General features: G+C 51.6%; 6 protein-coding genes across 6 annotated transcripts; all 6 read left to right on the top strand.

Annotated features, from left to right (window-relative positions):
• Positions 1–402: 402 nt before the first annotated feature.
• Positions 403–7,774, top strand: acyA (adenylate cyclase acyA; the record flags this gene model as incomplete). The annotated part of the gene is made up of 7 exons (XM_056971131.1): positions 403–576; positions 944–1,109; positions 1,175–1,442; positions 1,533–2,053; positions 2,112–2,619; positions 2,673–4,285; positions 4,392–7,774. The coding sequence occupies 7 exons, from the start codon at positions 403–405 to the stop codon at positions 7,772–7,774; spliced, it is 6,633 nt and encodes a 2,210-aa protein (XP_056818110.1).
• Positions 7,775–9,224: 1,450 nt separating this feature from the next.
• Positions 9,225–11,560, top strand: N7477_009469 (putative sister chromatid separation protein (Src1); the record flags this gene model as incomplete). Its single annotated transcript, XM_056971130.1, is given in 3 exon segments — positions 9,225–9,858; positions 9,878–10,778; positions 10,930–11,560. 3 exon segments carry the CDS (start codon positions 9,225–9,227, stop codon positions 11,558–11,560), a joined length of 2,166 nt encoding a protein of 721 aa, XP_056818109.1.
• Positions 11,561–15,447: 3,887 nt separating this feature from the next.
• On the top strand, positions 15,448–16,011 carry N7477_009468 (Zn(II)2Cys6 transcription factor domain-containing protein; the record flags this gene model as incomplete). Its single annotated transcript, XM_056971129.1, has 2 exons — positions 15,448–15,612; positions 15,685–16,011. The coding sequence occupies 2 exons, from the start codon at positions 15,448–15,450 to the stop codon at positions 16,009–16,011; spliced, it is 492 nt and encodes a 163-aa protein (XP_056818108.1).
• A 1,274-nt stretch (positions 16,012–17,285) lies between these two features.
• On the top strand, positions 17,286–19,601 carry N7477_009467 (Zn(II)2Cys6 transcription factor; the record flags this gene model as incomplete). Its single annotated transcript, XM_056971128.1, has 3 exons — positions 17,286–18,148; positions 18,204–19,503; positions 19,557–19,601. 3 exons carry the CDS (start codon positions 17,286–17,288, stop codon positions 19,599–19,601), a joined length of 2,208 nt encoding a protein of 735 aa, XP_056818107.1.
• Positions 19,602–20,883: 1,282 nt separating this feature from the next.
• On the top strand, positions 20,884–22,373 carry N7477_009466 (mRNA-binding protein NAB2; the record flags this gene model as incomplete). Its single annotated transcript, XM_056971127.1, has 2 exons — positions 20,884–21,266; positions 21,329–22,373. 2 exons carry the CDS (start codon positions 20,884–20,886, stop codon positions 22,371–22,373), a joined length of 1,428 nt encoding a protein of 475 aa, XP_056818106.1.
• A 431-nt stretch (positions 22,374–22,804) lies between these two features.
• hem14 (oxygen-dependent protoporphyrinogen oxidase) lies at positions 22,805–24,749 on the top strand (the record flags this gene model as incomplete). The annotated part of the gene is made up of 3 exons (XM_056971126.1): positions 22,805–23,110; positions 23,167–23,865; positions 23,916–24,749. 3 exons carry the CDS (start codon positions 22,805–22,807, stop codon positions 24,747–24,749), a joined length of 1,839 nt encoding a protein of 612 aa, XP_056818105.1.
• Between the last annotated feature and the right edge of the window lie 232 nt (positions 24,750–24,981).

The following is a 24,981-nucleotide window of genomic DNA, read 5'->3' as shown; positions in this document are numbered from 1 at the left end:
TTGATCCTTGGAAAGTAAGATAAATGTCATGAACTAGCATGATCGGTTGTTGAAAGGAAGAGAGGAAGAGGAGGAGCGTGAGATGAGCCAGAATCGTTTGGTCAGTGAAATCCTAGGAAGGGTGGTAATAGGGTGACAAGTGCCGCTCGATTCGGGTAAATGGGTCATGTCAGGAGAAAGGGACGCTTGAAAGCAGTCAAAGATATTTGTGAATAGCTCGTCTAAGAAAACCACACGACTAGGCATGCTCACTTGATGCTCGTAGTGCTTGTAAAGAGCTTCCTGTACAATTTTCTACGCGCCTTTTTGTATTTGTGATGATTCATTTTTCCCATGGCTCATCGTACAGTACAGGGCTTGCAGGACGGTCAGACCAGTCAGATTCCAATCATCCGCGTCGTTATGCGGGAGCGGGAGCGCTGGGTGACAAGTGCAGCTCCACAGCAGGAAGCACGGACAGCCTCACAGGACTCACGGACCATTTTGCCCCAGACACAAATCAGCCAGGGCCTGGCGAATAATGAACATTACAATCGATCTTCTGCAGCTACCTCTTATGAAATCGCCGGTCTCACTGTGAGACCAGTCCAGCACCAATCAAATACCCACTGGACCTGGAGAGCCTCACCTCCCTCCCCCTCCTCCGCCTCAGCTTACTCTTCCTCGCTTTACATCCACCCGACTCGTTTGAACCTCGACCTTCTCTTCAATCGGCACGGGTATCGGCTCAGTCCTGCATCACCATCCCCGCCTTGTGCCGTATTTGCACATGGGACCTGCCTTGTGCTTTCGTATGACGCCCATCCGCATCGCTGCGCCATGTTCCCCATCGGCCTTTGACCGCGCCACACTTTGTTACGAGAATACACTCTAGCGACACGCTCTGTCGTACCCAGACCTTTGTGCCTATCCGCGCTTCATAGTTTGTCACGCCCTGCTTCAGGGACTCCACACCCGATTACCCCCGCCCATCGATGAGACCCGCCTCGCAGCCTCACTCATCTTCAATATCCCCGATCGCACCGGACAGCCCAAGTCCACGCCACTTCCAGCCATACAAATCCCCGCCGCGCTTCCGCATCGGGTTCCACACGTCGGCGCAAGCATTGGTGAGATCCAGATCAACCTTCCTCTAGCTTCGTGATCCTCCGACGTATCCGATACCTATCCGCAGTTATTGATGGTGGCCTGCACGGAACATTTGTATCATCGGGAAGCACAGCTGGCACTTATCTGATCAAGCCCTTTGTGGCGGGACTCACCCGAGTCTCAGGACCAGTCATGCCTGCGCAGGATCACGAGCAACCCGACCGGCGTCAAGGCTCAGCGAGCTCCGGATTCTCGCAGGAGACAGTACGGAACAACGAGAACTCACGTCGGGCTCCAAATGCTTCCTTCAACGGTCGCAATGACGACATCTTCCCAGGCAACCTGATGGACAGGTGAGAGCTCTATTCTGCGACTCATCAATACCGCGGCACACGCGCCGCGCTGTGGTGGGGATTACAGCTAACATGTTAAACTTCATCCAGATCCAACGCGTCCCAAGGTCCGATCAATTTTGGACAGTTCAGATGGTCCCCAGAAGTCTCCCCAACAGAAGACCGCAAAGGCTCCGGGTACAGCGGTCACCGTAAGGCGCTGGCTGTTCTCGGAGCCGGCGACGAAGCCGCTCGATCAATGTCCAACAGTCCGCGACCCCCGCCTATCAATCTTCCTCCCCATCACGATGAAATGGACTCGATTGCTCCGTGGGCTACGACGCCTGGCACTTCAGCTGGCCAAACGTTCTTCAACAATGATTCCGAGTTCGAGCAGTCCCCTGCATCCGCAACATTCCGTCGTCCAACGACCGGGCGCACCGCGTCGAGTGAACCGGCCGATTTAGATTGGAATGGAGACCGACGAAGGCCATCCGCTGTGAGCATGACGAGCAGCCAAGGTTCGAGGTCAAGCCAGAAGCGCTTGAGAAAGAAGACCAAGACATCAGTCGGAGAAGACAACTCGGGGTTTGATGAGCCCGAAGATGGCCCATCAAATCCACCGAGCAGACGTGGGGGGACCAATTGATCAGTTAAAGGCCCGAGAAAGAGCTAACTCAGATGGTGCAGAAGCAACTGGGTCGCAGCGGCCCTCACGGCCACGAGCTGAGGGTTCTCTGCCTTCGAGTGACATAACTCCATGGGTGTATCAAAGCTATCATGACATTCCCCAGTACGGGGAAGCTCCGGTAAGACAGGTGCCTATTGGACCTGACGGTCAGCGTCTTCCGTCCCGCGCTCCTAGTACTGCCAACAGAGACACAAGTCGAAGAGCGCACAATGGACACCGCCATTCTCGAAGCAAAGAAGAGAAACCTACGCTCGCAGGGGATCTTGCTGGATACAACGCCCGTTCAGGTGGGTTCGACGACTTCAATGTCGGCCTTAGACCCTGGAATGACAGTCACCTCACCTCATATACTGCTATGAGTTCTTCTACCAATCTCGGTGGACGTTCGACTAGCCCAACACCAAGCGTGCAAAGCGCGGTCTACCGTGAGCAAGGCCAAAACTCGCCTGGGGGCCCACCCAACAAAAGTGGCATACTTGGCAGAATCGGACGACACTTGCTGCCAGGGTCACACAAGCCGCATGAAAAATCCAAGCGTGACCAGTCCCCGGCCGACACAGGCAGGGTAGCATCGAAGGGCCCTCTGGCAGTGGCCGCAATTTGGAATCATCCGACTCCGGTAGCATTAAAAAGGAATCTGGGAAGGGCCTTGGTGGTATCCGGGGGCCCAAGTTCGGCAATCGCCGCTTTGCCAGCAATCTGACCGGTGATCTTGGCCCGCGAGACGGAGCACACCATGGAGAAGAAGATAAGCATGTCTTCAAACTCGACACTGATCTAAAGAATGTGGATGATATTGTGCGTTCCACTTCACCAAGCCGCATGCTCCAGGGAACGGAAGGAGCTGCTACACCTCATGAACCTCTGACCCGGCCTGATACCCAGGCGAGTTTGGGTGCCGACAGTTGGCATGCGCCTGATAGTTGGCATGTCAAGAAGCAAAACGACCTTTTAGATGCCGACGAAGGCGGTCGTAAGCCGACTGCCAGTCTTCGTGATCGAAATGGTTCATCTTACTTCATCCGAGTTTTCCGCATCGATTCCACCTTTGCTACTCTTTCAGCTGGCCTGAACGCAACTGTTGCAGAAATCCTCTATATGCTTGGGAAAAAGTCGTTCTTGCAGGATCATCTCAACAACTATGAGATAGTGTTCAGAAAGAATGACTTATCTCGGCAGCTTGATCATAAAGAAAGGCCAATCTTCATGCAGAAGCAACTTCTGGAACAAGTCGGCTATACTGAAAGAGACCGGATAGAAGATATTGGTCGTGAGGACCATAGCTATCTCTGTCGCTTTATATTCTTACCGACGAAGCTCAGCGGATACACCAGCCTGGAAGCTGACCCTGGCTTCAACAAGATGCAAAAGTTCAACCACGTGGATCTCCAAGGCAAGAGCCTTGTCACAATCCCTATTACACTATACAAGAAATCATCGGAGATCATTTCCTTGAACTTGTCCAGGAATCTCTCCCTGGATGTGCCAAAGGATTTCATCCAGAGCTGCATAAACTTAAGGGAGATCAAGTTCGTTGGAAACGAGGCTTCGTATCTTCCCACAAGTTTCAGTTTGGCCAGTCGCTTAACCTACCTGGATGTGTCAAACAATTTCCTGGAGAATTTGGATGAGGCACAGCTTGACCAGCTCCAAGGTTTGGTCAGTATCAAACTCTCAAACAATCAGTTGACGAGCCTGCCTAGCTACTTTGGAAATTTTAGTTCCTTGAGAAGTCTGAGCATGTCCTCGAACAGCTTCAAGGTCTTTCCGGAATTCATTTGCAACCTGAAGAGCTTAGTCGATCTTGACATCAGTTTTAATGGCATCGAGTCACTTCCTAATATCGGCAAATTGACCACTTTGGAGCGTCTTTGGATGACGAATAACAACATTAGCGGATCTCTTGATGAGTCTTTCAGAGACCTGGTTAATCTGAAAGAGATCGACGGGCGATTCAACGCCATCACTAGCATTGACAATCTGTCTCGTTTACCGCGACTAGAGCAGGTTACCGTCGGTCACAACTTGATATCTCGGTTCAGAGGAGCATTCCCCCGGTTACGCAGTTTGCACATGGATCACAATCCATTGACACAGTTTGATATTGACAGTCCTATGCCAACGCTGACTTCTCTCAATCTTGCATCTGGCAAACTATCCCAATTTCGGGATGGTATGTTTGAGAACATCACGAATCTTACAAAGCTCATCCTAGACAAGAATCATTTGTCCTCAGTTTCGATACAAATTGGCAAGCTGCGTCGACTGGAGCATTTCAGTATCATCAAGAACCCCCCTCTCCTCGTTGCCTGCCACTATCGGCTGTCTTTCTGAGCTCAGGGACTTCAACCTGAGAGAGTGCAACCTCAAGGTCTTGCCGGAGGAAATCTGGCACTGTGTGAAGCTGGAAACTCTCAATGTCTCCACGAACCTGCTATCATCTTTCCCCAAGCATGGAGCCCCACAGCCTTTGATACCTGGAGAGCCGACCACGACTCCTGCCACAACTCCCGGAGTTTCTGGAACCCCTAACTATGAGGAATTGGGACCACTCGATGAAATGAAATATCGCCGACATAGTCAAACATCCAGCGGGGCTTTACCATCTGGGGCATCGCCAGGTGGATCGTATCGAAATCCTTCGACGACACCATCTATTGGACAGTCGACAGCAGGACGAAAGGTATCATCAACATCACGAACAGGAAACATAGAACCAAGCTCATCTTCCCGAAAGGATTCAAACTTCTCACAGCATGGTGTAGCAATGAGCTTTGCCGGATCTTTGCGCAACCTTCACCTTGCCGATAACCGCCTGGACGACGACATTTTCCGCGAATTGGCGCGTCTCCCTGAATTGCGTGTCGTCAATCTTTCCTACAATGAGCTTACAGAGCTGCCCCAGGGTGTTCTCAAGCGATGGCCCAATCTCTCCGAACTCTATCTTTCTGGCAATGAGTTGACCTCACTTCCATCAGATGATCTCGAGGAGGGAAGCCAACTGAAGGTTCTTCACATCAATGCTAACCGCTTTCAAGTCTTGCCTGCCGAGCTATGCAAAGTCAGCAAGCTCGCCATTCTTGATGTTGGAAGCAATGCCTTAAAATATAACGTCTCGAATTGGCCCTATGACTGGAACTGGAATTGGAATCGGAGCTTGAAGTACCTGAACTTCTCGGGCAACAAGCGTCTCGAGATCAAGCCCAACATTGCATCTCTGGGCCAACCGGTCACAAACGGAGCTGACTTGACTGACTTTACGTCTTTGACTCACCTTCGTGTTCTCGGTCTAATGGATGTCACTCTTACGATTCCTACAATTCCAGAAGAAAATGAGGATCGCCGTGTGCGGACTTCTGCGTCTTTGGCAGGTTCACTTGCCTATGGTATGGCAGATACACTCGGCCGGACCGAGCACTTATCCATCATCGATATGATTGTGCCACGCTTGAAGCCAGATAACGTCGAGACACTGATGGGGATGTTTGACGGTTCAACAATGTCGAGCGGTGGCTCCCGGGTTGCGAAGTACTTGCATGAGCACTTTACTCCGACATTTTCTCATGAGCTGAAGAAGCTTCATCGGGATCAGGATGAGACTCCAGCTGATGCTTTGCGTCGTACATTCTTGGCTTTGAACAAGAACATGGCTGGCTCAGCATACAGATCGATTGATGATCGTGAGCTTCGCCAGTATAACAGGCGAAACATTGGTTCAAAGCAGCTCAATCAAGATGATATTCAATCTGGCGGTGTTGCGACCGTATTGTATCTGCACAATATGGATTTGTATGCTGCTAATGTCGGTGATGCTCAAGCCATACTTGTGAAGTCAGATGGTTCCTTCCGCAATCTGACGCAAAACCACGATCCTGCTGAGCCACGAGAGCGAGCGCGCGTTCGTGCTGCTGGAGGCTTCGTGTCTCGCAATGGAAAGCTGAATGATGTCCTACCTGTTTCGAGATGCTTTGGCCACTTTCCAATGATGCCTGCTGTCATCGCGGCTCCGCATACCATGCATGCTAGTTTGACGGAGCAGGACGAAATGATCATTCTGGCCTCAAAGGAACTTTGGGACTATGTTGCACCAGAATTAGTGGTCGATATCACCAGAGCGGTTTATCCAGACTTGATGTTTGCTGCTCAAAAGCTTCGAGATCTGGCCATTGCCTTTGGCGCGAACAACAAGTTGATGGTGATGATCCTCGGCGTGAGCGAGCTTCAAAAGCGACAGAAGAAGTGGGCTCGTCCTAGCCTGTCTTTGGGTCCCTCCGCTTTCCCTGATGAGCAGATCATTCCCACAACAAAAATTCGCAAGCGGCCTCGTGATGTTCCTGGAGATTCTCGTTTGGCTCGCTTCGATTATGTTGATGCCCCCATCGGTGAACTGGTCATCATCTTTACCGATATTAAGAAGTCAACAGGTCTGTGGGAGACTTGTCCAGAAGCTATGCGCTCGGCCATTCAAATTCACAACGACATCCTGCGACGACAACTTGGCATTATTGGTGGTTACGAAGTTAAGACCGAGGGAGATGCATTCATGGTCGCTTTTGCAACCACAACTGCTGCATTGCTATGGTGCTTCAACTGTCAAAATCAGCTGTTGGAAGCTGAATGGCCTACGGAGATTCTCGAGCAGCCGCAGTGTCAGGTTGTCGTTGACATGGAGGAAAATGTTATCTTCCGCGGTCTGTCTGTTCGTATGGGTGGCCATTGGGGAGAGCCTGTCTGCGAGAAAGACCCCGTCACCAATCGCATGGACTACTTCGGACCTATGGTGAACCGAGCATCTCGTATTTCCGCTGTTGCCGATGGTGGGCAGATCTTCGTCTCGTCTGACTTCATGACGGATATTCAGCGCAATCTTGAGATCTTTGCTGATGCCGAGCGCTCTGCTTCTACAAGCTCAACCGAGAGCCACCCGCGTGTTGATAGCCTTGGACAAAACATTCGCCGGGAGCTGAACCAACTCAATAGCCAGGGCTTCGTGATCAAGGACCAGGGTGAACGAAAATTGAAGGGCCTTGAAAACCCAGAGCCTCTATACCTCGTCTACCCTCACTCGCTTGCTGGTCGCCTGACAACCATGGAGGAAGCGAGCAATGAGCCCAGCGGCCCAGCTACGCTAAAGCCCGGGTCAGAACTCGACCTCAAACCCGAACTGATCTGGCGTCTATGGGAAGTTACCCTTCGTCTAGAACGTCTCTGCAGCGCTCTTGAGACTCCCATCAACCCCACACTTCGTGAACCAAACATCGCCCTGTTCAACATGGTTAAGAATCACGGCGGCGAGCTCAACGATTCAACCGTAATCAGCCTAGTCGACCAACAAGTGACCCGCATTGAACTGACCATCAACACACTCTCCGTGCGGCACATGATGCGGCCCTTCAAGCCCGGTGACCGCCTCGAAGACCACGCCGTCCCAATCAGTGAAGTGATGCAACAACTCGCGACACAACTGGCCGAATACAACGCCTTAAAAGAACAAATGGCCATCGCAGATACAAGTCTTGCCGTCGTACCCCCAGCCGGATATGGTTCCCCAATCCACATCACCGCCAGTGGACATAGCAACGACATCTCCGCCTCCTCATCCTTCCTCAACCTTTCTGCGGACAACCCACGCAACTTGGAGTTCCCGCACAACGCCCGTTAATTCAGGTCTATCCGTATTTCCTCCACTCTCATAATGGCTTTTGGCTCTTTGGGCCTTCATTCGGCTTCTTTGCACTATCTTCACTTCCCTATCTCGGTTCTGTTGTTCGTGGGCGGCGTCTCACCGGTTGGGGGGGGGCAATCTTTCAGATCGATTAACGATACATCTGGGGCGTGGAGCCACGGGGGATATTTCTGTTTCTATTTGATTTTTCTTTTTTCTTTTTTCTTCTTTTTTCTTCCTTCTTTCTTCCTTCTTTCTTCTTTCTTCTTTACAACTTTGTTTGCAAATGTTATTTATGGTGTGTATCAACGTGAACATATGGTCATTACTTGTACACTGATCTCTTTCGATGATTGTTGTGTTAACTTAGAAATGATGAATCGTTTTATCAGTCGAAACCTGTTCTCTATTTATATACCAGCAGAGAGGTGTCCGAGACATCCACTGTGCGATATCTATAGTAGGCGAGGATACACCAGGGCATGTGTTATATGCCCAAGGTGCTCAAAGATGTGTCCCGAGATGTATTTGAAGAGATACTTCGAGTATTATCCTACAGGGAATGTGTATCGAGACCATTTGGTGTGCCCAGAGAAGAGAACGTCTAGGCCCATTTATTTCCTTGGTCCAGCTGTGCAAGGGTTGAAATATGATGACCCTTAGAAACTAAACTATGACTCATTTCCGACCGAAGGGATACAACTCGATACATCCAGGGCTTTCATGGGACGGTTTTGAGGGTCCATTTTGGTGATACCTTTTGTCATTCGCCATCGCCATTGCCAAGCTGAGATGGCTTTCAGCACATGTCAACCAAAAAATGCCAATACGACCTGGTACTGAAACACGCTATGTGCGGACTTAGGTGTATTTTAATGAGACGTGGGAGTACATTGTAGGAGACCTTTCTCCTGCGTCGATGGAGGCTTTGTACTATTGAGGCACCACGGAAGTTTCTTGTCTTTCAGTGGCAAGATCACGTGGAGCCTTTGTTTGTTTGTACGTCATCGTGCAACAGTCATCAGCTTTCATTTTCCCTTCTTCGTCTCCGCAGCGTGAGAAGCACACTTCTGATCTCTCCAGGGCTAGGATCAACTGCCATCTGAGGTTTGACCAAAGTGCCCAGGTGGTTGTGCTCAAGCTTCATTGCACCCGCCCCTCCTGTTGCCCCGACTACGAGTCTGACCAACCGTCTCTAGTCAAATTGCCAAGTGGACAAACATCCACTTCGATTTTCCAAACCCTGCACTTTTCACCCACTGCTAGAAGTAGGAGCGATCGGTGGCTGTCTCCTCTTGCAACACTAACTTCACTGGACGTGTACTGCACCGTGCCACCATCCCTGCATCCCGTTACTGAGCCACATCAATCTTGGTCTGCTGACCGTTGGCAACCTCACCATCCTCAGTCAACCAGTCGAGTCCGCGCGCTCCCCACATCATACATCATGGACGAACTAGAATACCTGCAGCCAGGATTCGACCTGAGCTCCCTCACTATGCCTCGTCTGCGCAATATTCTTGTCAACCACGATGTTCCCTATCCTGCCTCCGCGAAGAAAGCACAGCTGATCGCTATACTGGAGGACGAGGTCCTGCCGCAGGCTAAGAAGCTATTGCGCGATCGCGAAAGGGTGAGGAGGACCAGCACCGGAATCACCGATATGGGCAGTCGAGCTTCATCAGTCGTCAGCTCTAGGGATGAGCGAGAATCCATGCCACCACCTGCCACGCCGTCCACCGTTGCTTCAACTACAAGCACAAGACGCGGTACATCCCGACGGAGCGTCCGCGCTTCAACAATCGATACTGAGGAGTACCTCGCGCCAGCGACACCGGCTTCATCCAAGCGAAAAAGCACAGCGCGGTCTGTGGGCAAGCACCCTCGTGCCTCGGATACGGAAACCGGCGATGACAACCTTGCAACACCAGTCGTTGCTGTCGGTACCTCACCGCGAAAATCTACAGCGCGTAAGATGCGGCGCAGTGAGGTTCTGCCTTCCATGGAGACCGATGACTATACTCCTGTCAAGGCCGAGCCCAGAGACGATGTGCTCTTAACGGATGACAATCCCTTCCAGAGTGGAAGCCCGGATTACAGTGCGAGCCGAAGGTCTCAGCTATGAGCCTAAGCGCAAAAGTGGTGGACGCTTGTCTACTGAGAGCCCGGCCCGTAAGAGTGGACTGCGGTCGCGGAAATCGGCCACTCCCGGTAGCGTTAAGCAAGAAGATGGGATCAGGGCTCCTACGCGTGAAATTTTCGACTTTGCTTCACGCCTAAAACCTCCTAAGGAAGAGTCCGAAGAGTCCGATGAAGAGTCCGATGAAGACGAGGAAAGTGAAATAGGTGCCGGCGAGGAGTTTACGCCGGAAGAGCAGCTTGCCCTGGAGACAGAGCAATATGCACCGCTCACCCAAGTTCGAAAACGCTCGCGCAAGCAAGGGAAGACCAGTATCATCGCGTCCTGGTTCGTGATCCTCGGAGTTCTTGGTGGCTTCGGTGCTTGGTGGCGTAAGGAGAAGATTGAAATCGGCTATTGTGGTCTTGGAAAACCTACCTGGTCGCTCGCTGAGACAAATGTCCCTGAATGGGCCAATGTTCTCGAGCCACGATGCGAGCCTTGCCCGCCTCACGCATTCTGCTACCCCGACTTCGAGGCTCGTTGTGAGCACGATTTCATCCTCAAGCCTCACCCTCTCGCCCTGGGTGGCCTCGTACCTCTGCCGCCAACATGTGAGCCCGACAGTGAGAAGGCACGCCGTGTCAAGGCGGTTGCGGATAAGGCCGTAGAGGAACTTCGGGAGCGGAGAGCCATGTATGAATGTGGTCAGCTCACTGAGGACGGAAAGGTACCATCGCCTGAAATCAGCGAACCCGAACTGAAGGAGGAAGTCGCCAAGAAGCGCCGCCGAGGGCTCAGCGACAGTGAATTTGATGATCTGTGGAAGGGAGCCATTGGCGAGATCGTTGACAAGGAGGAAGTCGTCAGCAACACCAAGCAGTAAGTTATCCCTCTATAGATATCTTGATGTCTCCTTAGTTCCGCATGTTGTTCCGGATCCCTATCCCGTGGCCGGATTTCTTTCAAAACAAAAAGGTCTTGGTTCTGACATTGTGTATTGGAACTAACAGTGGCGCCCTCGCAATCACAGACCTTCCGTCCTCGTCCTATCGTCAACATCAACAGCCCGACTCCCACTCACATGTGCCGCCCGCCGCTACGTCCGACTCGCTCTCCTCGCGTATCGACTCCCTCTTTCATTTCTAGCTACGATCATTGCGGCTCTGGCTTACGCCCGCTCGCGTGTTCGGGCCCGCCGCTCTGACATGGCTCGAGTGCCCGAGCTAGTCGCAACTACTCTCGACCGTCTATCTACTCAAGCTGCATTGCACGCCCGCGGTGGCGCCATAGAGCCCTATATTCCCATCAGCCAGCTACGTGATGATGTCCTGCGTTCTGAATTGCGGGACAAACGGCGGGAGGAGCTATGGACTCGAGTTCGTCGTGTCGTCGAAGGTAACGCCAATGTGCGAGCAGCCGTTCGTGAAGGCCGCAGCGGTGATGTCGCGCGATGCTGGGAATGGATTGGTGGCATCGGAGGCGCTGGCGGTAATGGCGCGGAACTTGAGGGAAGTGCTAGTCGCGGGAGTGCTCGGTTCTCACTGCCTTCTCCTTCGGGTAACGCCGACGTGGACCAGCATCACATGGACGACACCAAAGACGAGCTAGCTACAAGTCCTCGACAGGCCCGCCGCTGGGACGAGGGCCGTCCGATCTACTGAGCACAGACCCGCTTTATTTTTCCTTCAAGCGGGTGGCCCCTTGGGCATCCTTGCATCTCTTGAGATGCATTGGATATTATATCCCGCTCTGAGTGCACGAGACACGGCATTGCACATTTTGTACGCTTATTTTCTTTTTTTTTATTTCTCCAGTACATATTCCTCTTTCTCCTGTTGTTACTAGCTCTATATGAAATGTTCAATACCCACATACTATCTACTTTGCTAGCTACCACCTTCCGTATTACCAGACTCACGGACTGGTTGACTAATTGACTTGAGTAGACCGAGTAACGTGAATGCACAAGCCACAGCCACACAAGCCAAAATGTATCTATCGTGCCTATTCGTGTCATCTCACCGACGATCTCGACGATCTTACCCATAAGCGACAAACTCGTCTACCATCCCTATATGCCGTCTCCTGAAAGACCAAAAGACAGCATGCTCATGCCGTACAAACCCATCTCATCTCATCAGATCCGATATCATATCAGGCTCGCAGGTTCGTGGGGGGCGCGTAGAGGTATGCAATATAAGTAGCACCACCGACTATTCCTTCGGAAGGCGTTCAATTGGTTTTGGGAGGGTGAATAGTTGGCACGGACAATTGCCGGATTGGACGGTATACGCGGCCTCTCGGCTAAGCATCTACACTGACTGTTATTTGTCCTACTTGGCAGATTGCTACCTTGTTCGGCGCAGTATGGACACAGTCGAGTCGTGCAGATGCACGAGGTCTCGAGGCGAATACCTCTAAATGGCCGATTGGAGCATCCAATCAGGGTGCGTGATTTAGCGAGCGATTGGCGCAAAGGCTGCATTTGCTTATTATATCATACGGATATCATTTGTCGCTAGTGTTCCGATGGACAGGGTCCGCCTAGTCTGTTTAGGGAGCTGCATATTTCGGATTGACCACTGGGAGTCTGTCTTGGCCGGGCTGAATGCCATGGCTATGTATCTCTGCTCGTATTGTAGGTGTTGGGAACGGGACTCCTGTATCCTATCATGCCCTCGCGCTGAAGAGGCGCCTTGGTGTTTTTGGACGTGAAGCGAGATCGTAGGCGCTCCCACTTTTCTACATACTGTATTGTAGTAATCGCAAAAGTGTCGAGGGTCAGCCGATATTCCTTTGGGGGTTGGCTCTCAGAGGAGTCGGGGAGTTTAGGGAAGTCTGTTGGTGGCTTTGACGCGGGTCTGCTAGTATAGCTCGGTAGCGTAAGCGAGTCATCATTGCCTGTCCAAACCTGTATCAAGGGTGGCCTGGAGCTCGGAGTATAGTATTTCAAAAGCCAGGATGAAGGTGTCAGGTACCCGATCTGTCAGTTCCGATATGGGAAATGGCCTCAAGGCTAGGGGCGGTAGTTGGGAGTTTATGGGCGCAAGGGAAAGACCTCGAGGACACGGACCCCGGCAATGGTCTTCCTCGGTAATTGCAGACGCCAACGGGATCGGAGTCTAATGTGGCTTCAGGACCTGGTTGTTGGGCCGGGCTGCACTGACCCAGGACGGTTAACGCTGCCAAGTGGGCTTGCCAAGTGGGCTGCCAGATCTGTTCGGCCCGGGCAGACAAATCATGCTGCTGGGAAACGGTTTCCTCAGATCGGCGGGAATGTCAACTGAAAGCGGCGCCGCAGTGGGGGGAGCAGATTGCTGGGACCAGTCTTTTTTTTCCTATCTGTTCCTCAGGGTCGAGGGCGGTACTATACGTCTGTCATACGTGGTTCTCCCATGTGGTGAGTAATATGTACTTGTAATAGATTGCGATGACTTCCTCGGTCAGGGGAGGGGGCGGAGAGACTGGAGAGAAATCTTGCCGATGCTATCCGCAAGCTATACATGGCGATCTCGATCCAGCAATGAAGTTCTCAGAGGAGTGGAAAGTTCAAGAACCTCCCTAGGAAGGTTTAGCTTGACCGAGTACATGGGAGACTCATCGATCGCACGACCCTTCCTGTGCCCATCCTCATCTAATGGTCTATCGATCGGTTGATCTGTTGCACCAGATCAGAGGTCCTGCAGCAGGTGCAGACGTAGACTTTTCCTACGATACTATGCACGGGAGACAATTCCTAGAATAGTAAGTCTACCATTGTGGGAAATTGGTTCAGCCACACGGGGCTCAGTCGAGTGGAACAGTCGAACAGTGGGTGATGTGCCACAGTCAAAAGGGCTCCTCAAGCCGAACCAACACTAACTCGTTCGATCCTCACGGTGGCAAATCTCGCTCATCGTTGACGACCATTTTTCCGGACCTTCCGGCTAATGACTCCAGCCAATGGTGGCGGGGCCCGTCGAGAGAGAGGCGATGCCGTCAAGGCGCCGTGCCTCTGATGTCTGCAAGCACCACGATGACCGCCCGGTTACGACACTCGGGTAAAGCAAGCCACAGTGGGGGATGGCCAACGTGGTGGAGTTGGAGGTTGGAGGGTGGCGAGTCTTATCATGTCACGACTTTCTCGGGTGCCTGACGCTGGGGTATGCAGGTGCTTTTTTTTGCTTTTCTTTAACTGAGGGCGGGCCTAGGAGCTTGCGCGACTCAAGTACTCGGCCGGCGAGACACCGTACCAAAATACATGTACCGAGCTGGAGGGGCAGAACGGGGAACAGGGCTAAGACCACCGGGGACAAGCCTTGCACAACCTTGGAAGACGATCTGTCATGATTAGATAGATGCTCCAATGATCAGCGAGGAGAGTCCGGATTCCCGATCGAGTCAGATCACCTTGGCTGCACTCTTTCGCTCGTGACGCCTAAGTGACACGCCCGTCCTCGCACTCCCTTGATGCCCGTCCTATGGCCAGCCTCGGAAATGGATTCCGATCCCCCAGTCGGCCAGAATCCACTTTTGACCCTGATGTGTAGTCTCGCCTCCAGGGGGAGACATGGGCATGTGTTGTAGAACAGCAAATAAGAGCCAACAGGCTATGGCCGGGGCCCTTTCATCCCTCCCAATCAGATGCTCGTGGAACTCGATTGCCGCGGTTCCCTCGATGGGCCTATCTGCATGTCAGCTCGCGTGCAATGGCTCCCGAAAGCTAAGTCAGAGGCTCCAGAGAAGCAAGCCCAAATTGCTATATACGGCGGGTAACGTCTTCACCTGAGCGGAGTGGAAGTAGACTGCAGATGGCGCCGGAATCGGGGTGCAGGCCACGATAGGAATCCCACGCGAACTTGCACTTATCACCGGGCTACCAACTCGACGATGGACTATTGGGCAATGATCGGTCTGTGGTGGCGCTGTGAAAACCCGAACGTGTATTACGCCCATACACTTACACTTTACACTTACACATACCCACACCCAGTACAACGTACAACGTACAACGTACGACGTGTGTGCATGGGAGCAGATAGCTGTTCCTGGCTAGCTTTCCATGGCATGGATTAATTGATTTAATTTTCCCTTCTCTTTTCTGAAAATCCATTACTGATACATGGTTTCCCCTCCCGCCCTTAACAAGCCCCCAGGACAGTTTTAGGGGAATGCCAGCTTAAGAGAAAGATCCACACTTCCGCCACACACGCTCTTGATTATCTGCCAGTCTCTCCTCTCCCATTCACTCCCTATTCCACACACAATCCCACCCCCCGTTTTTTTTTTTTGGCCCTTGGACGACCCCCCCCCACCGCCTCCTCCACCTACCTTTTCTGGCGCCCGGAGCAGTGCGCAGCTTCTGTGCAGAATTTGTCTTTGACCATACAGTGGAGGGGCTAAGGATCAACTGCGCTCCGTTTCCACTCGATAATATGATTCATGTGGCATAGACTATGTTTCTTCATAGTGGCTTGTCCGGATAGTCAAGAGCCATAATCCTTCCTTTGCTTTTCTTTTTGTGATTCTATTCTTCTCTTCCCATCCACTGCTTCCACCTACTTTCGCGATGGGCGACGTAGGCAAGTTTAGGCCGATTGCGCCTCGGACCGTTCCTCCACACGGCGGAAGTGGGAGCCCTCAACCGCCGAATGGCAACGGAGGTGCCTCTGATGACGGCAGGATGAAAAGGGCCTCGACGGCCTGTAAAGAGTGCCAGAAACGTCGAACAAGGGTATACTCACCTCTGATTCCCTGTCCTTTCCCATCATGACTCTGCCGTCCGTAGCTAACACTTGCCACTTAGTGTAGCATGAGTCCCTTAAGTAATAGCTGCACTGAATGTGAGACACATGGTCGCGAGTGTCTCTACGATGAAACGTCGGACAAGCGCCGCAAAGCAGCGGCCAAGCGGACCCAGGAAGATCTCGCCAACCTACGCGAATTCGTAGAACAACTGCTACATCTCTTACGGGCTGGCGACAACAACACCGTCCAACATCTTATCCACCGGATTCGATCCGGTGCCTCGCAGGAAGACATTCGCGCCATCACCCTTCAATACCTGACTCAGACCGGTCAACTCAACCCCAATATGGTGAACAACAACAACAACTTCTTCGATGATCGATAGGACTCCCGTGTGGTCTTAGTCTCGACCTTGACATCGTTGCATTCCACTGGAGTGAATCTGGAGTCCCTTTCTTCCATCATCCGTTCAGACGGCGGTCATATCCGTCGGGGTCATATACACGAACTGATTCCGTGCATGACGCCATCCCGACCGCGAAATCGGTTCTATAATCAGGATGGCTGCTTGCCTGTTAGCTGACCTTCATACGATCGTTCTGTTTTGATTGTTCCAATTGGAATGGGAAGCATATGCATTATTCATAATCATGACAGGAGGTACAACCCGATTGAGCTCCTCGAAACTGCACCGTGCGGAACCTCTCCTTTTTGAAACTTGTCACAAATCATTGGTTCTCCGGCCTTGTATTTCTCTTTTCTTCCGAGTCCTAGCCCTGTATCTTCCTACTTGTCTCCTTGTCCGAGTTACTGTGGTAGACTCACACCTTTCTATTCTCCTATACCCGACGATAACATACTAATCACGATGCATATGGTTCCTCAATTGGACCTTCATGGATGTCGCTTTTGTCACGCGATGTCATGGTGTTCATGGCTTCCCCCTTGGGTTCGAGCGTTACGTCTGCGAAAAGGTGACGTGGGTGACGAATATTTGAAATTGCACTGGGAAATACCCTGCGCCACAAAAGCTTTTGACTTTCAAGTCTTCGACAGTCCGTGTGACACTGACCTTGAGTCGCCGGTGATCCAATGTTGACGTCTGCACTGTGGCTCGCGGGTCTGACAAATGGTATTGTCCAGTTTTTTTGACTCTGAATAGCCATTATCAAACTGACTCAGAGCTATGAAATTGCAATTGACAGAAAATGAAGCAAGAAATGGCCTCAGCTTTCGTCAGTGATGTACTGGGAAAATCATATCTTTAAGAAAGTAAAAACAAAGTGAAGCCAAATCAGGCACGCATAGGCTGAAATGAAGTCAAAAGTACCCAACCTTGTTCGATTCTCATCTAGTGCACGTCCGGGATAACTGTATGTAATGGCAACTGAACCCAGCAATGGCTCATCACACCACTTCTGCGCTGCTGACCACCCGATTCAGGAGCAGCGCCTGTTCCCGTATTCAGACCCCGTTTCAAATAACTGTCAAGAAAATTTATATAGTTGTATATCAACATAAAAAATCTGCGGAGAATAAAAGTGGAGAGAAAGGGAGAAAGCGCACGGGTTGACTCCGATCGCGGGGGGCTCTCCACCTCCCCGGATTCTTCTCCTCCCCCTCACTCCGGAAATGCCCTGAACCATCTAGCACCCACGCATGGCACCTAGCGCAGGAACAGCCCCGGGGCCGAGTCCTGATCTGCTCTCCCCGGGCCACGACTTCCCCAGTCGCAAACGGAAATCATCCGGCTCACTACCATATAAGAACGGCATCCGCCAGAAGATCACGCGAGCCTGTGATTCGTGCAAAGAGAAAAAAACGCGCTGCACAGGTACTTTGCCCTGCACCCGATGTACGCGACTCTCTCTGTCCTGTGAATACACCGCTGCCTACTCGCGAGGGCTCCCGCCAGACCCTCTGCCGTCGGAAGATCGGCCGGCATGTCGCAGGGTTGGCCGGGTGTCCAACGGCTCGCGATCTCGTGGCAGTGCAGGGGCCGAGACGGGCCTGAATTCAGGCAATCCTGCGTTCTCCAGTCGCGGCCCTTCGTCCTTGCGTAATTCGCCAGAGCCAGGATCTACTGATTTTGAAGGCAATTATATCGGCCCTGCGTCGGGTGTCTCGTTCATCAACCGGGTTTGGAGTCGATTGAATCAGGATGAGACGGCGCATATACCTAATGAAGTACGAAATGAGTCTTCAGCGAATACGGCCGTTTTTATGTTTGGTGATAAGCCGTACTCTCACCCGCAGGATGTTGACTTTACGTTGCCTTCGTTTGAGACGGCAATGGAGTTGGTGGCTATCTATTTCGACTACTCCATGGTGACTTATCGGTTTTTACATCGGGGGAGTGTGGAGAACTGGGTCAAGCAGGTATACGAAAGTAAAATATCTATGTCGAATCTTCCTGTCGGGAATATGGTTGCTCGGACTACTATCGTTCTTATGATCTTTGCTATCGGCACGATCCATAATGACCTCGCCCCGGAAGATTTAGTGGATGGGCACAGTGAAAGGTAAGTGCTTGTGCTCTCACCGGGACCAACACTCAATTTGCTAACCAACAAATAGCGAGCGCTGGTATGCAGCTTCCAAGTTTATGTCATCTTTAGAGTCGGGACCTCCGCGACTAGAGACTATTCAAGCTCGACTCATCCAATGCTTGTATCTGCTCTCATCATCAAGAGCGAACGAGTGCTGGTATTCTTTTGGAACCGCCTTACAGATTGTAACCGCCCTTGGCCTACACCGCAAATGCCCTGTCAAACTATCCAAGAAAGTTTGCACATACTTCGAACTCGAACTCCGGAAACGCATTTTCTGGAGCGTCTACACTCTAGATAAATACCTCAGCATAATGTTCGGCCGGCCCCGTCTCCTTCACGACGAAGACATCGACCAAGAACTCCCCGATGAAATGAATGACGAAGATCTTCTCGAAGAAGACCCGTCCCGCCGCTCCGGCTCAACCGACAGCATGATGATTGCATCAATCCTTCACTACCGTCTCGGCCTCGTCCTCGGCGACATATCCCGCCAACTCTACAGCATTACCCCGCCATCTCGCATCTCGCCCCTCGAAAAAGCCGTTCGTCTAACCGCGGACCTCGAAAAATGGAAAGCAAGCGTCCCGCCCCTCTTCAACAGCGTCCGTCCAACAAGCCTAATCCCTCCTCTCTGTCGCCAAAGCCAAGTTCTCCAATTAGCCTACTCCCACGCCATGATCCATGTCACCCGCTCTTTCCTCCTAAACGACTTCACCGACCTAAGCCGTAGACCACGAGACCCGCATCCCATGGTCAGCGCACACGCACAGAAATGTATCGGCGCCGCAGAGGACATCATGACGCTAGTCGATAGTCTCGCTCAGCAAACACTGTTAACACAGTCCTTCTGGTTCACCCATTACGTGTGTTTTTGCGCTATCCTCGTCGTGTATATCCACATTATCCAACAGCATCGCCAATCTACAGTTCCCAGTCCGTCAGCCTCAAGTCCAGCAGATTCCGACAAATTGCAATCCCTCTTCTCCCTCGCCGAGATGTGTCAGCAGCATCTTGCTGAAGCTACGAGGAAAAATTGTCCCAGTCGAAGGTATGGAATTATTCTTGAAGAGTTGCGGCAGGAGGTTCATAGGCAAATTGGTTCGGATCATTCATCTACGCCGAAGATTAGTACTTGGAAGGATGAGGTGGGGCTGGGTATGACACCGAATGAACACGATAGCGAGCCTGTTGGCGCTGCTCAGAATGTGGATTTCATGCCAAGTATCTTACAGCCTGGGGAATTGGGGTCTATGAATCCTATGGAGGAGGCTGGGGTTTTGGAGAACCTTGAGGGCTCAATTTGGTGGGCTCAGTTGGATTCATGGGTAAGTGGTTTCCGGCTTGTTGGCGGATTTGTTGCTAATGATTGATTTGATAGGCGCTTTCTAGTTTTCCGAATGATCCCTCGACGTTTATTTTTTAACGCTAGAAGTGTGTATCCACTGTTTTCACATGTATTTATTGATTGAGTTGTTTCATAGACCAGTACTTGTCTACTTCATGTGGCTCTGTGACAGCTACGGATAATGGATATTGAATTGCTTGGATCTGCATGAGAGAACTAAAAACATGATAGGAATCTTTGAAAATACGTGGCAGCCTGATCTGTGCTCTCGGCCCCAATTCGCGTGCACGGAAATTCCTTGTGCATAGATTCGTCGTTTTGATTACTTATACCTCTGGATCCTTATCATCTCTCAGAGATTGAAATGTGTTCACGGAGAAATCGAGGCTGAAAACCACTGAATATAGTGATTTAGGCTGACCAGACCCCTATGATAAGTCGTGCTTTTGCCAATTTCGTTAATTTGACCTCTAATTGACAACATGGCAGCGCAAGGAGCCTGTTCAAATGTGCGAAGCAATTCGAAAGTTAAAAAAAAAAATGGACTCGCGGGGAATCGAACCCCGGACCACTCCCATGCTAAGGGAGTATTATACCACTAAACCACAAGCCCAGTTGATGAAGGATACTCTTAAATTTATGTTGCTTAAATCTGACAGACATGTCTCTTGAACAACGTTTTTGTTCTGGGGCATATGTTGCTTACAAGTTGGGCACAAGCGCACCTTCACAGGTGTCAAAGTTGGTAGGAAGGAACTCAAACATGAAAATGAATCTTAAATTACGAATACCAGCTTTTCCTGTCAAATCCATCTGTCTCACAGGTTATTGAGTGTGGAGACATTGTACGAATTCGACAATCACTTCATATTTCCAATAGAGGCGTTGTGCGCAAGAGACCTATGTAGATTGTGCCTCTCTGTTCGGGTTTACCAGAGGCCAATCAGCAATTCTGCTCCACGGCGTCGAACGCGTACAGATATCTTTTGGCTTGAAAATATTCCTAGCCTATAAGCAAAAATGCAACCTCCGTCTGCAACGGACAGCGTTAAGCCTCTTTTGGACTTTTGTGTTTGACTCATTTGCAAGCAACGTCACGTGATCATAATCGCATTTTCGCCCCCGAAGCTTTCGATTATCGCGTCAACTTCTTACTGAGCTCGGAAATCTTCTTGCTTCAGAACCCACAGCGCACCCTACCTCATCGAAAAGCTTCAAGCGCATTTCCTGAATCTCGTCTCACGCCAACTTTTCAGTGCGCTGAACTTGCCGGAAGCGCATCTTCTCGAGTGGCGCGAAACACCAACCTCTCCAAATTTGGAGTCCTAATTCCAACATCACTCTCCCTTTAAAGTTCAATATGCTTCCGACAATCACCCAGGATTCGCCGCTGGCGGCGGCCATCGCCGAGACCATTCAGCCGAAATTGGTGGAGATGGGCTGGAGCGACGCTGGCCAGGAGTCTGCTCTTATTGAATACATTGTCCTGATGTTGGTGAACGGCAAGTCTCAAGAACAGCTTGCAACCGAGCTCTCGAACGACTTCCTCGGTCTCGACGAAGGTGACACACAAGCGCTAGAGTTTTCAAGATGGCTGTTCGGACAGGTTGAGATTCTCAACCAACAGATCAATGGCGTCTCAAGTCAAACTTCAGGCGGACAGGCTCCTTCATTTGGACAAGGTTCCGCACAGGCGCAAGGCTCTGGAAACGGAGATGCCGAAATGGGTGGCACTGATTCCATGTAAGTTTGCATTTGGAACTGACCCAATTTGTGTTATGCTAACCTTGTCTTTTCCTTTTCAGACCCACTGGACCCAAGTCGATGCGTAATGGAAACCAACGAGGTGGTCGAGGAAGAATGCTCAACCATCTGAACCGCAATATGGATCGCGCCGGCGACGCCGCTCTTCATCGTGTGAACGGACAACAAGGAAACAGCCGCATCGGTGGCCGCGGCCGAGACCAGCGGGGCGGCAGAGGAGGTCGCGGAGGTCGCAACATGGGCGGTATGGGCATGGGCATGGGTGGAATGGGAGGAAACATGGCCAACGGCATGATGCAAATGAGTCCCGAGAATCAGATGCAGATCATGAACATGTTGGAAGAACAGGCACGGATGATGTCCCAACTAATGCCCGGCTTTGGATCTCCAGCTATCAACCCATCCTTCCAGAACGGTCAGGCCGGTCGCCCACTCGGTGACCGAGTCCAACGTCCTGGCAGAGGCGGACGGTTCCAAAAAGGCGATCACAAGCCACGCCATGATGGAGGCGATGTCGACATGGATTCTTCCATGAGCGGAGGGCAAGATGAGAGCAACACAGACAGCGTCTGCCGTTTCAACCTCCGATGTACGCGCAATGATTGTCCATTCGCCCACCAATCGCCTGCCGCCCCCGAAGGCACCTCAATCGACCCCGCTGATGTCTGCTCCTTCGGCGCGGCTTGCAAAAACCGAAAATGTACCGGCCGCCACCCATCACCGGCAGTCAAATCTTCACACCAGGCCGAGGAGATGTGTCGATTCTTCCCTCACTGCACGAACAAGTTCTGCCACTTTAAGCACCCCAGCATGCCGCTCTGCCGCAACGGAGCTGACTGCAAGACTGAGGGATGCAAGTTCACTCATGTTCAGACCGCCTGCAAGTTTAATCCGTGCATGAACCCCAACTGCCCGTACAAGCACGCTGAGGGCCAGCGGGGTGCATTCAACGACAAAGTTTGGACTCCTAACGGCGGCACTCATGTGAGCGAGCGCAAATTTGTCGATGGCGAAGAAGGAACCGAGGAATTGATCAAGCCCGAGGCTGAGACCGACGGGTCTCAGGGCCAGGAAATGACTGCGTGACTGCGCCTGAATTGACGATATGAACGGATACAATGCTGAAGACAGAAGCCAGAAGCAAGAAGGAAGAAAGGAATAAGCAGCCAAGAAAGATAGCTCTGCAAAGGAGCCATATTGTGTACAATCTGATCTGTGATGATGAATGGTTGGGGAGGGCGTTCATACTTCGATGCATTTTTGCTAGTCTCAGGACATTTCGAGTCTCATTCTGTACATAGATATCCCCTGATATTCACGAAAAGAATAACGCGCCGCGAGCGATACCGCCTCATTCAGAATATATATTGCTGTTGAATCGTAGTTCAAATTGGAAAACAGGCCTACAGGGTTCTCAGTGCTCCGCGCCGGCTTAAGTAAGTCACGCCACCTCCAACCCTGGCCGGGGGACCTTCGAGACAGCTCCAGCAACCTTGAGAGACCAGATCATTGCCGAAATGCGGTTAACAGGGGCTACGAGGGAGCTCCGAACCGGCCGCACGACCGTCGTTTCTATCCTCCAGTCGCAGCGGCGCGCCTATAATCTCGCGGTAGTCGGAGGCGGTATCACCGGCCTCACGTCCGCGTGGTTAGCATCACACAACCCGAACTGCACCAGCGTCACAATCCTCGAGAAAGAGTCACGAGTCGGCGGATGGCTTCAGTCCGAGAAGATTCCTGTCGATGGCGGCCATGTCCTGTTCGAGTATGGCCCGCGCACCTTGCGAAGCTCGTTCCCGGGCTCAATGCCTCTGCTCACCATGGTGAATGCGACCTTGCAAGTTCCGCACCGTTTGACCAAGATGCTGACTTTGCAAAGATGTGGGACCTGAAAATATTCGACCAGATCATTACGACTTCTAGAAAGAGCCCGGCCGCGAGGAATCGTTTCATCTACTACCCAGACCATCTCGTCAAAATACCTACCCTTGATTTATCCTCGCCCTCCACTAGTATAAACAGTATCATGAATACATTTCGAACACTTCGCTCCGAGCCAGTTTTTCAAAATGTCATGTCGAGCTTTATTCTTGAGCCTACCAAGCCGCCGCGACCCCATTCCGAATGGCAAAAAGACGAGTCTATCGCAAGCTTCATTGGCCGCCGATTTCACCCAAGCATGGCAGAAAACCTGGTGTCAGCCGTCATGCATGGCATCTACGCGGGAGATATTGATCAATTAAGTGCCCAGACTATTCTAGGCTCCCTTCGCAACATGGACGATGGTGGTATCTTGAGAGGCATGCTTGATTGCGCCATTGAGAAGAAGACGCCCCTACAAATGGATGACATGATTGCCTGGTACGCAGTTCGCGGTCGTGCGGATGAAGCCTCGGAAAAGACTCGATCTCACATGCGAAATGTGCTGAAAGAGAGCTCTACCTTTACTCTGAAGGGAGGAACACAGCAGCTTGTCGAAAGCCTAGAGACGGCCTTGAATAAGTCAGACAAAGTCAAGATCATGACCGGCACCGATATCAAATCCATGACACAGCAGGCAGGCCGCGACTCAATACAGGTAAAGTGTCCTGCTCACACTTGACATATTGCGATTCTCACCATCTACAGATCCGAACCGCGGAATCCACCGAATCATTTGACCATGTCATTGCTGCGCTTCCAGCACCTGCCTTGGGGAAGATTTTGGAGTCAAAAGCAAATTTGCCCCATCAAAAGGCCCCGCCATATGATACTATCCACAAACTTCGATCGCACAACTACGCTACGACTATCATGGTGATCAACCTGTATTATCCGAACCCCAATCTTCTCCCTGTCGAAGGATTTGGTTATCTGATTCCTCGCTCCATTCCCGCCGAGCAAAACCCCGAGTGCGGCCTAGGCGTCATCTTCGCCTCTGCGTCCAGTTCCGGCACGAATGCTTTATACAGAGACAGAGAAGAATCACAAGATACCGCCCCAGGAACTAAGCTGACCATCATGATGGGCGGCCATTACTGGGATGGCTGGAAGGACAGCGACTATCCAGACCACGATTCAGCCGTGAACATGGCTCGCGCCATGCTGGAGAGACACCTGGGCATCACCGAAGCTCCCACGGTGGCGCGAACCCGTCTGCAGAAAGATGCCGTTCCCCAGTATACCGTTGGTCACCTTGACCGGATATATTCGTTGTCCAAGGCCGTCCGCGACGACTTTAATCGCCGACTCGTTCTCGCTGGGAATTGGTATTCCGGCGTCGGCGTCGGCGATTGTGTGAGGTCGGGGATGCTGGCCTCATTACTCGGTACTGGTCATTGGCACCTGGGCGACCGGCCCGCGGGGGATCGCACGTGGGAACCTTGGAGGGATTATGATTATAAAGATTGGGAGTTCGAAGGCGGGATTCCTACGGCGCCGATTCGGATTTTCGACTTCCGTGTTGGAGATTCAAATCGTTGAGGAGGGTTGTACATTAGATCTTTGTAATATAGCTGTATCCAGGACAAAATACATATGACACGTGCTCGAGGCAAAATATGGGCATATGCCAAACTCTGGATTTCTGAGACCTGCCTGTATAGATCGAGGTCATGCAATTTCACTATCTCTAACCGAGGCCCTGTTGGTTATTGAACAGAGTGATAATGTCCATCTATCGCCTTGATCATTTGCAGAAGACGAGACGTGCTAG

The sequence above is a fragment of the Penicillium maclennaniae genome, assembly GCF_028827695.1.
Source record: "Penicillium maclennaniae strain IBT 15551 chromosome Unknown utg000008l:1.0-3552695.0:1.0-3555053.0, whole genome shotgun sequence".
NCBI classification, from domain to species: Eukaryota; Fungi; Ascomycota; class Eurotiomycetes; order Eurotiales; family Aspergillaceae; genus Penicillium; species Penicillium maclennaniae.
This window is presented reverse-complemented; position numbering and strand designations above follow the sequence as displayed.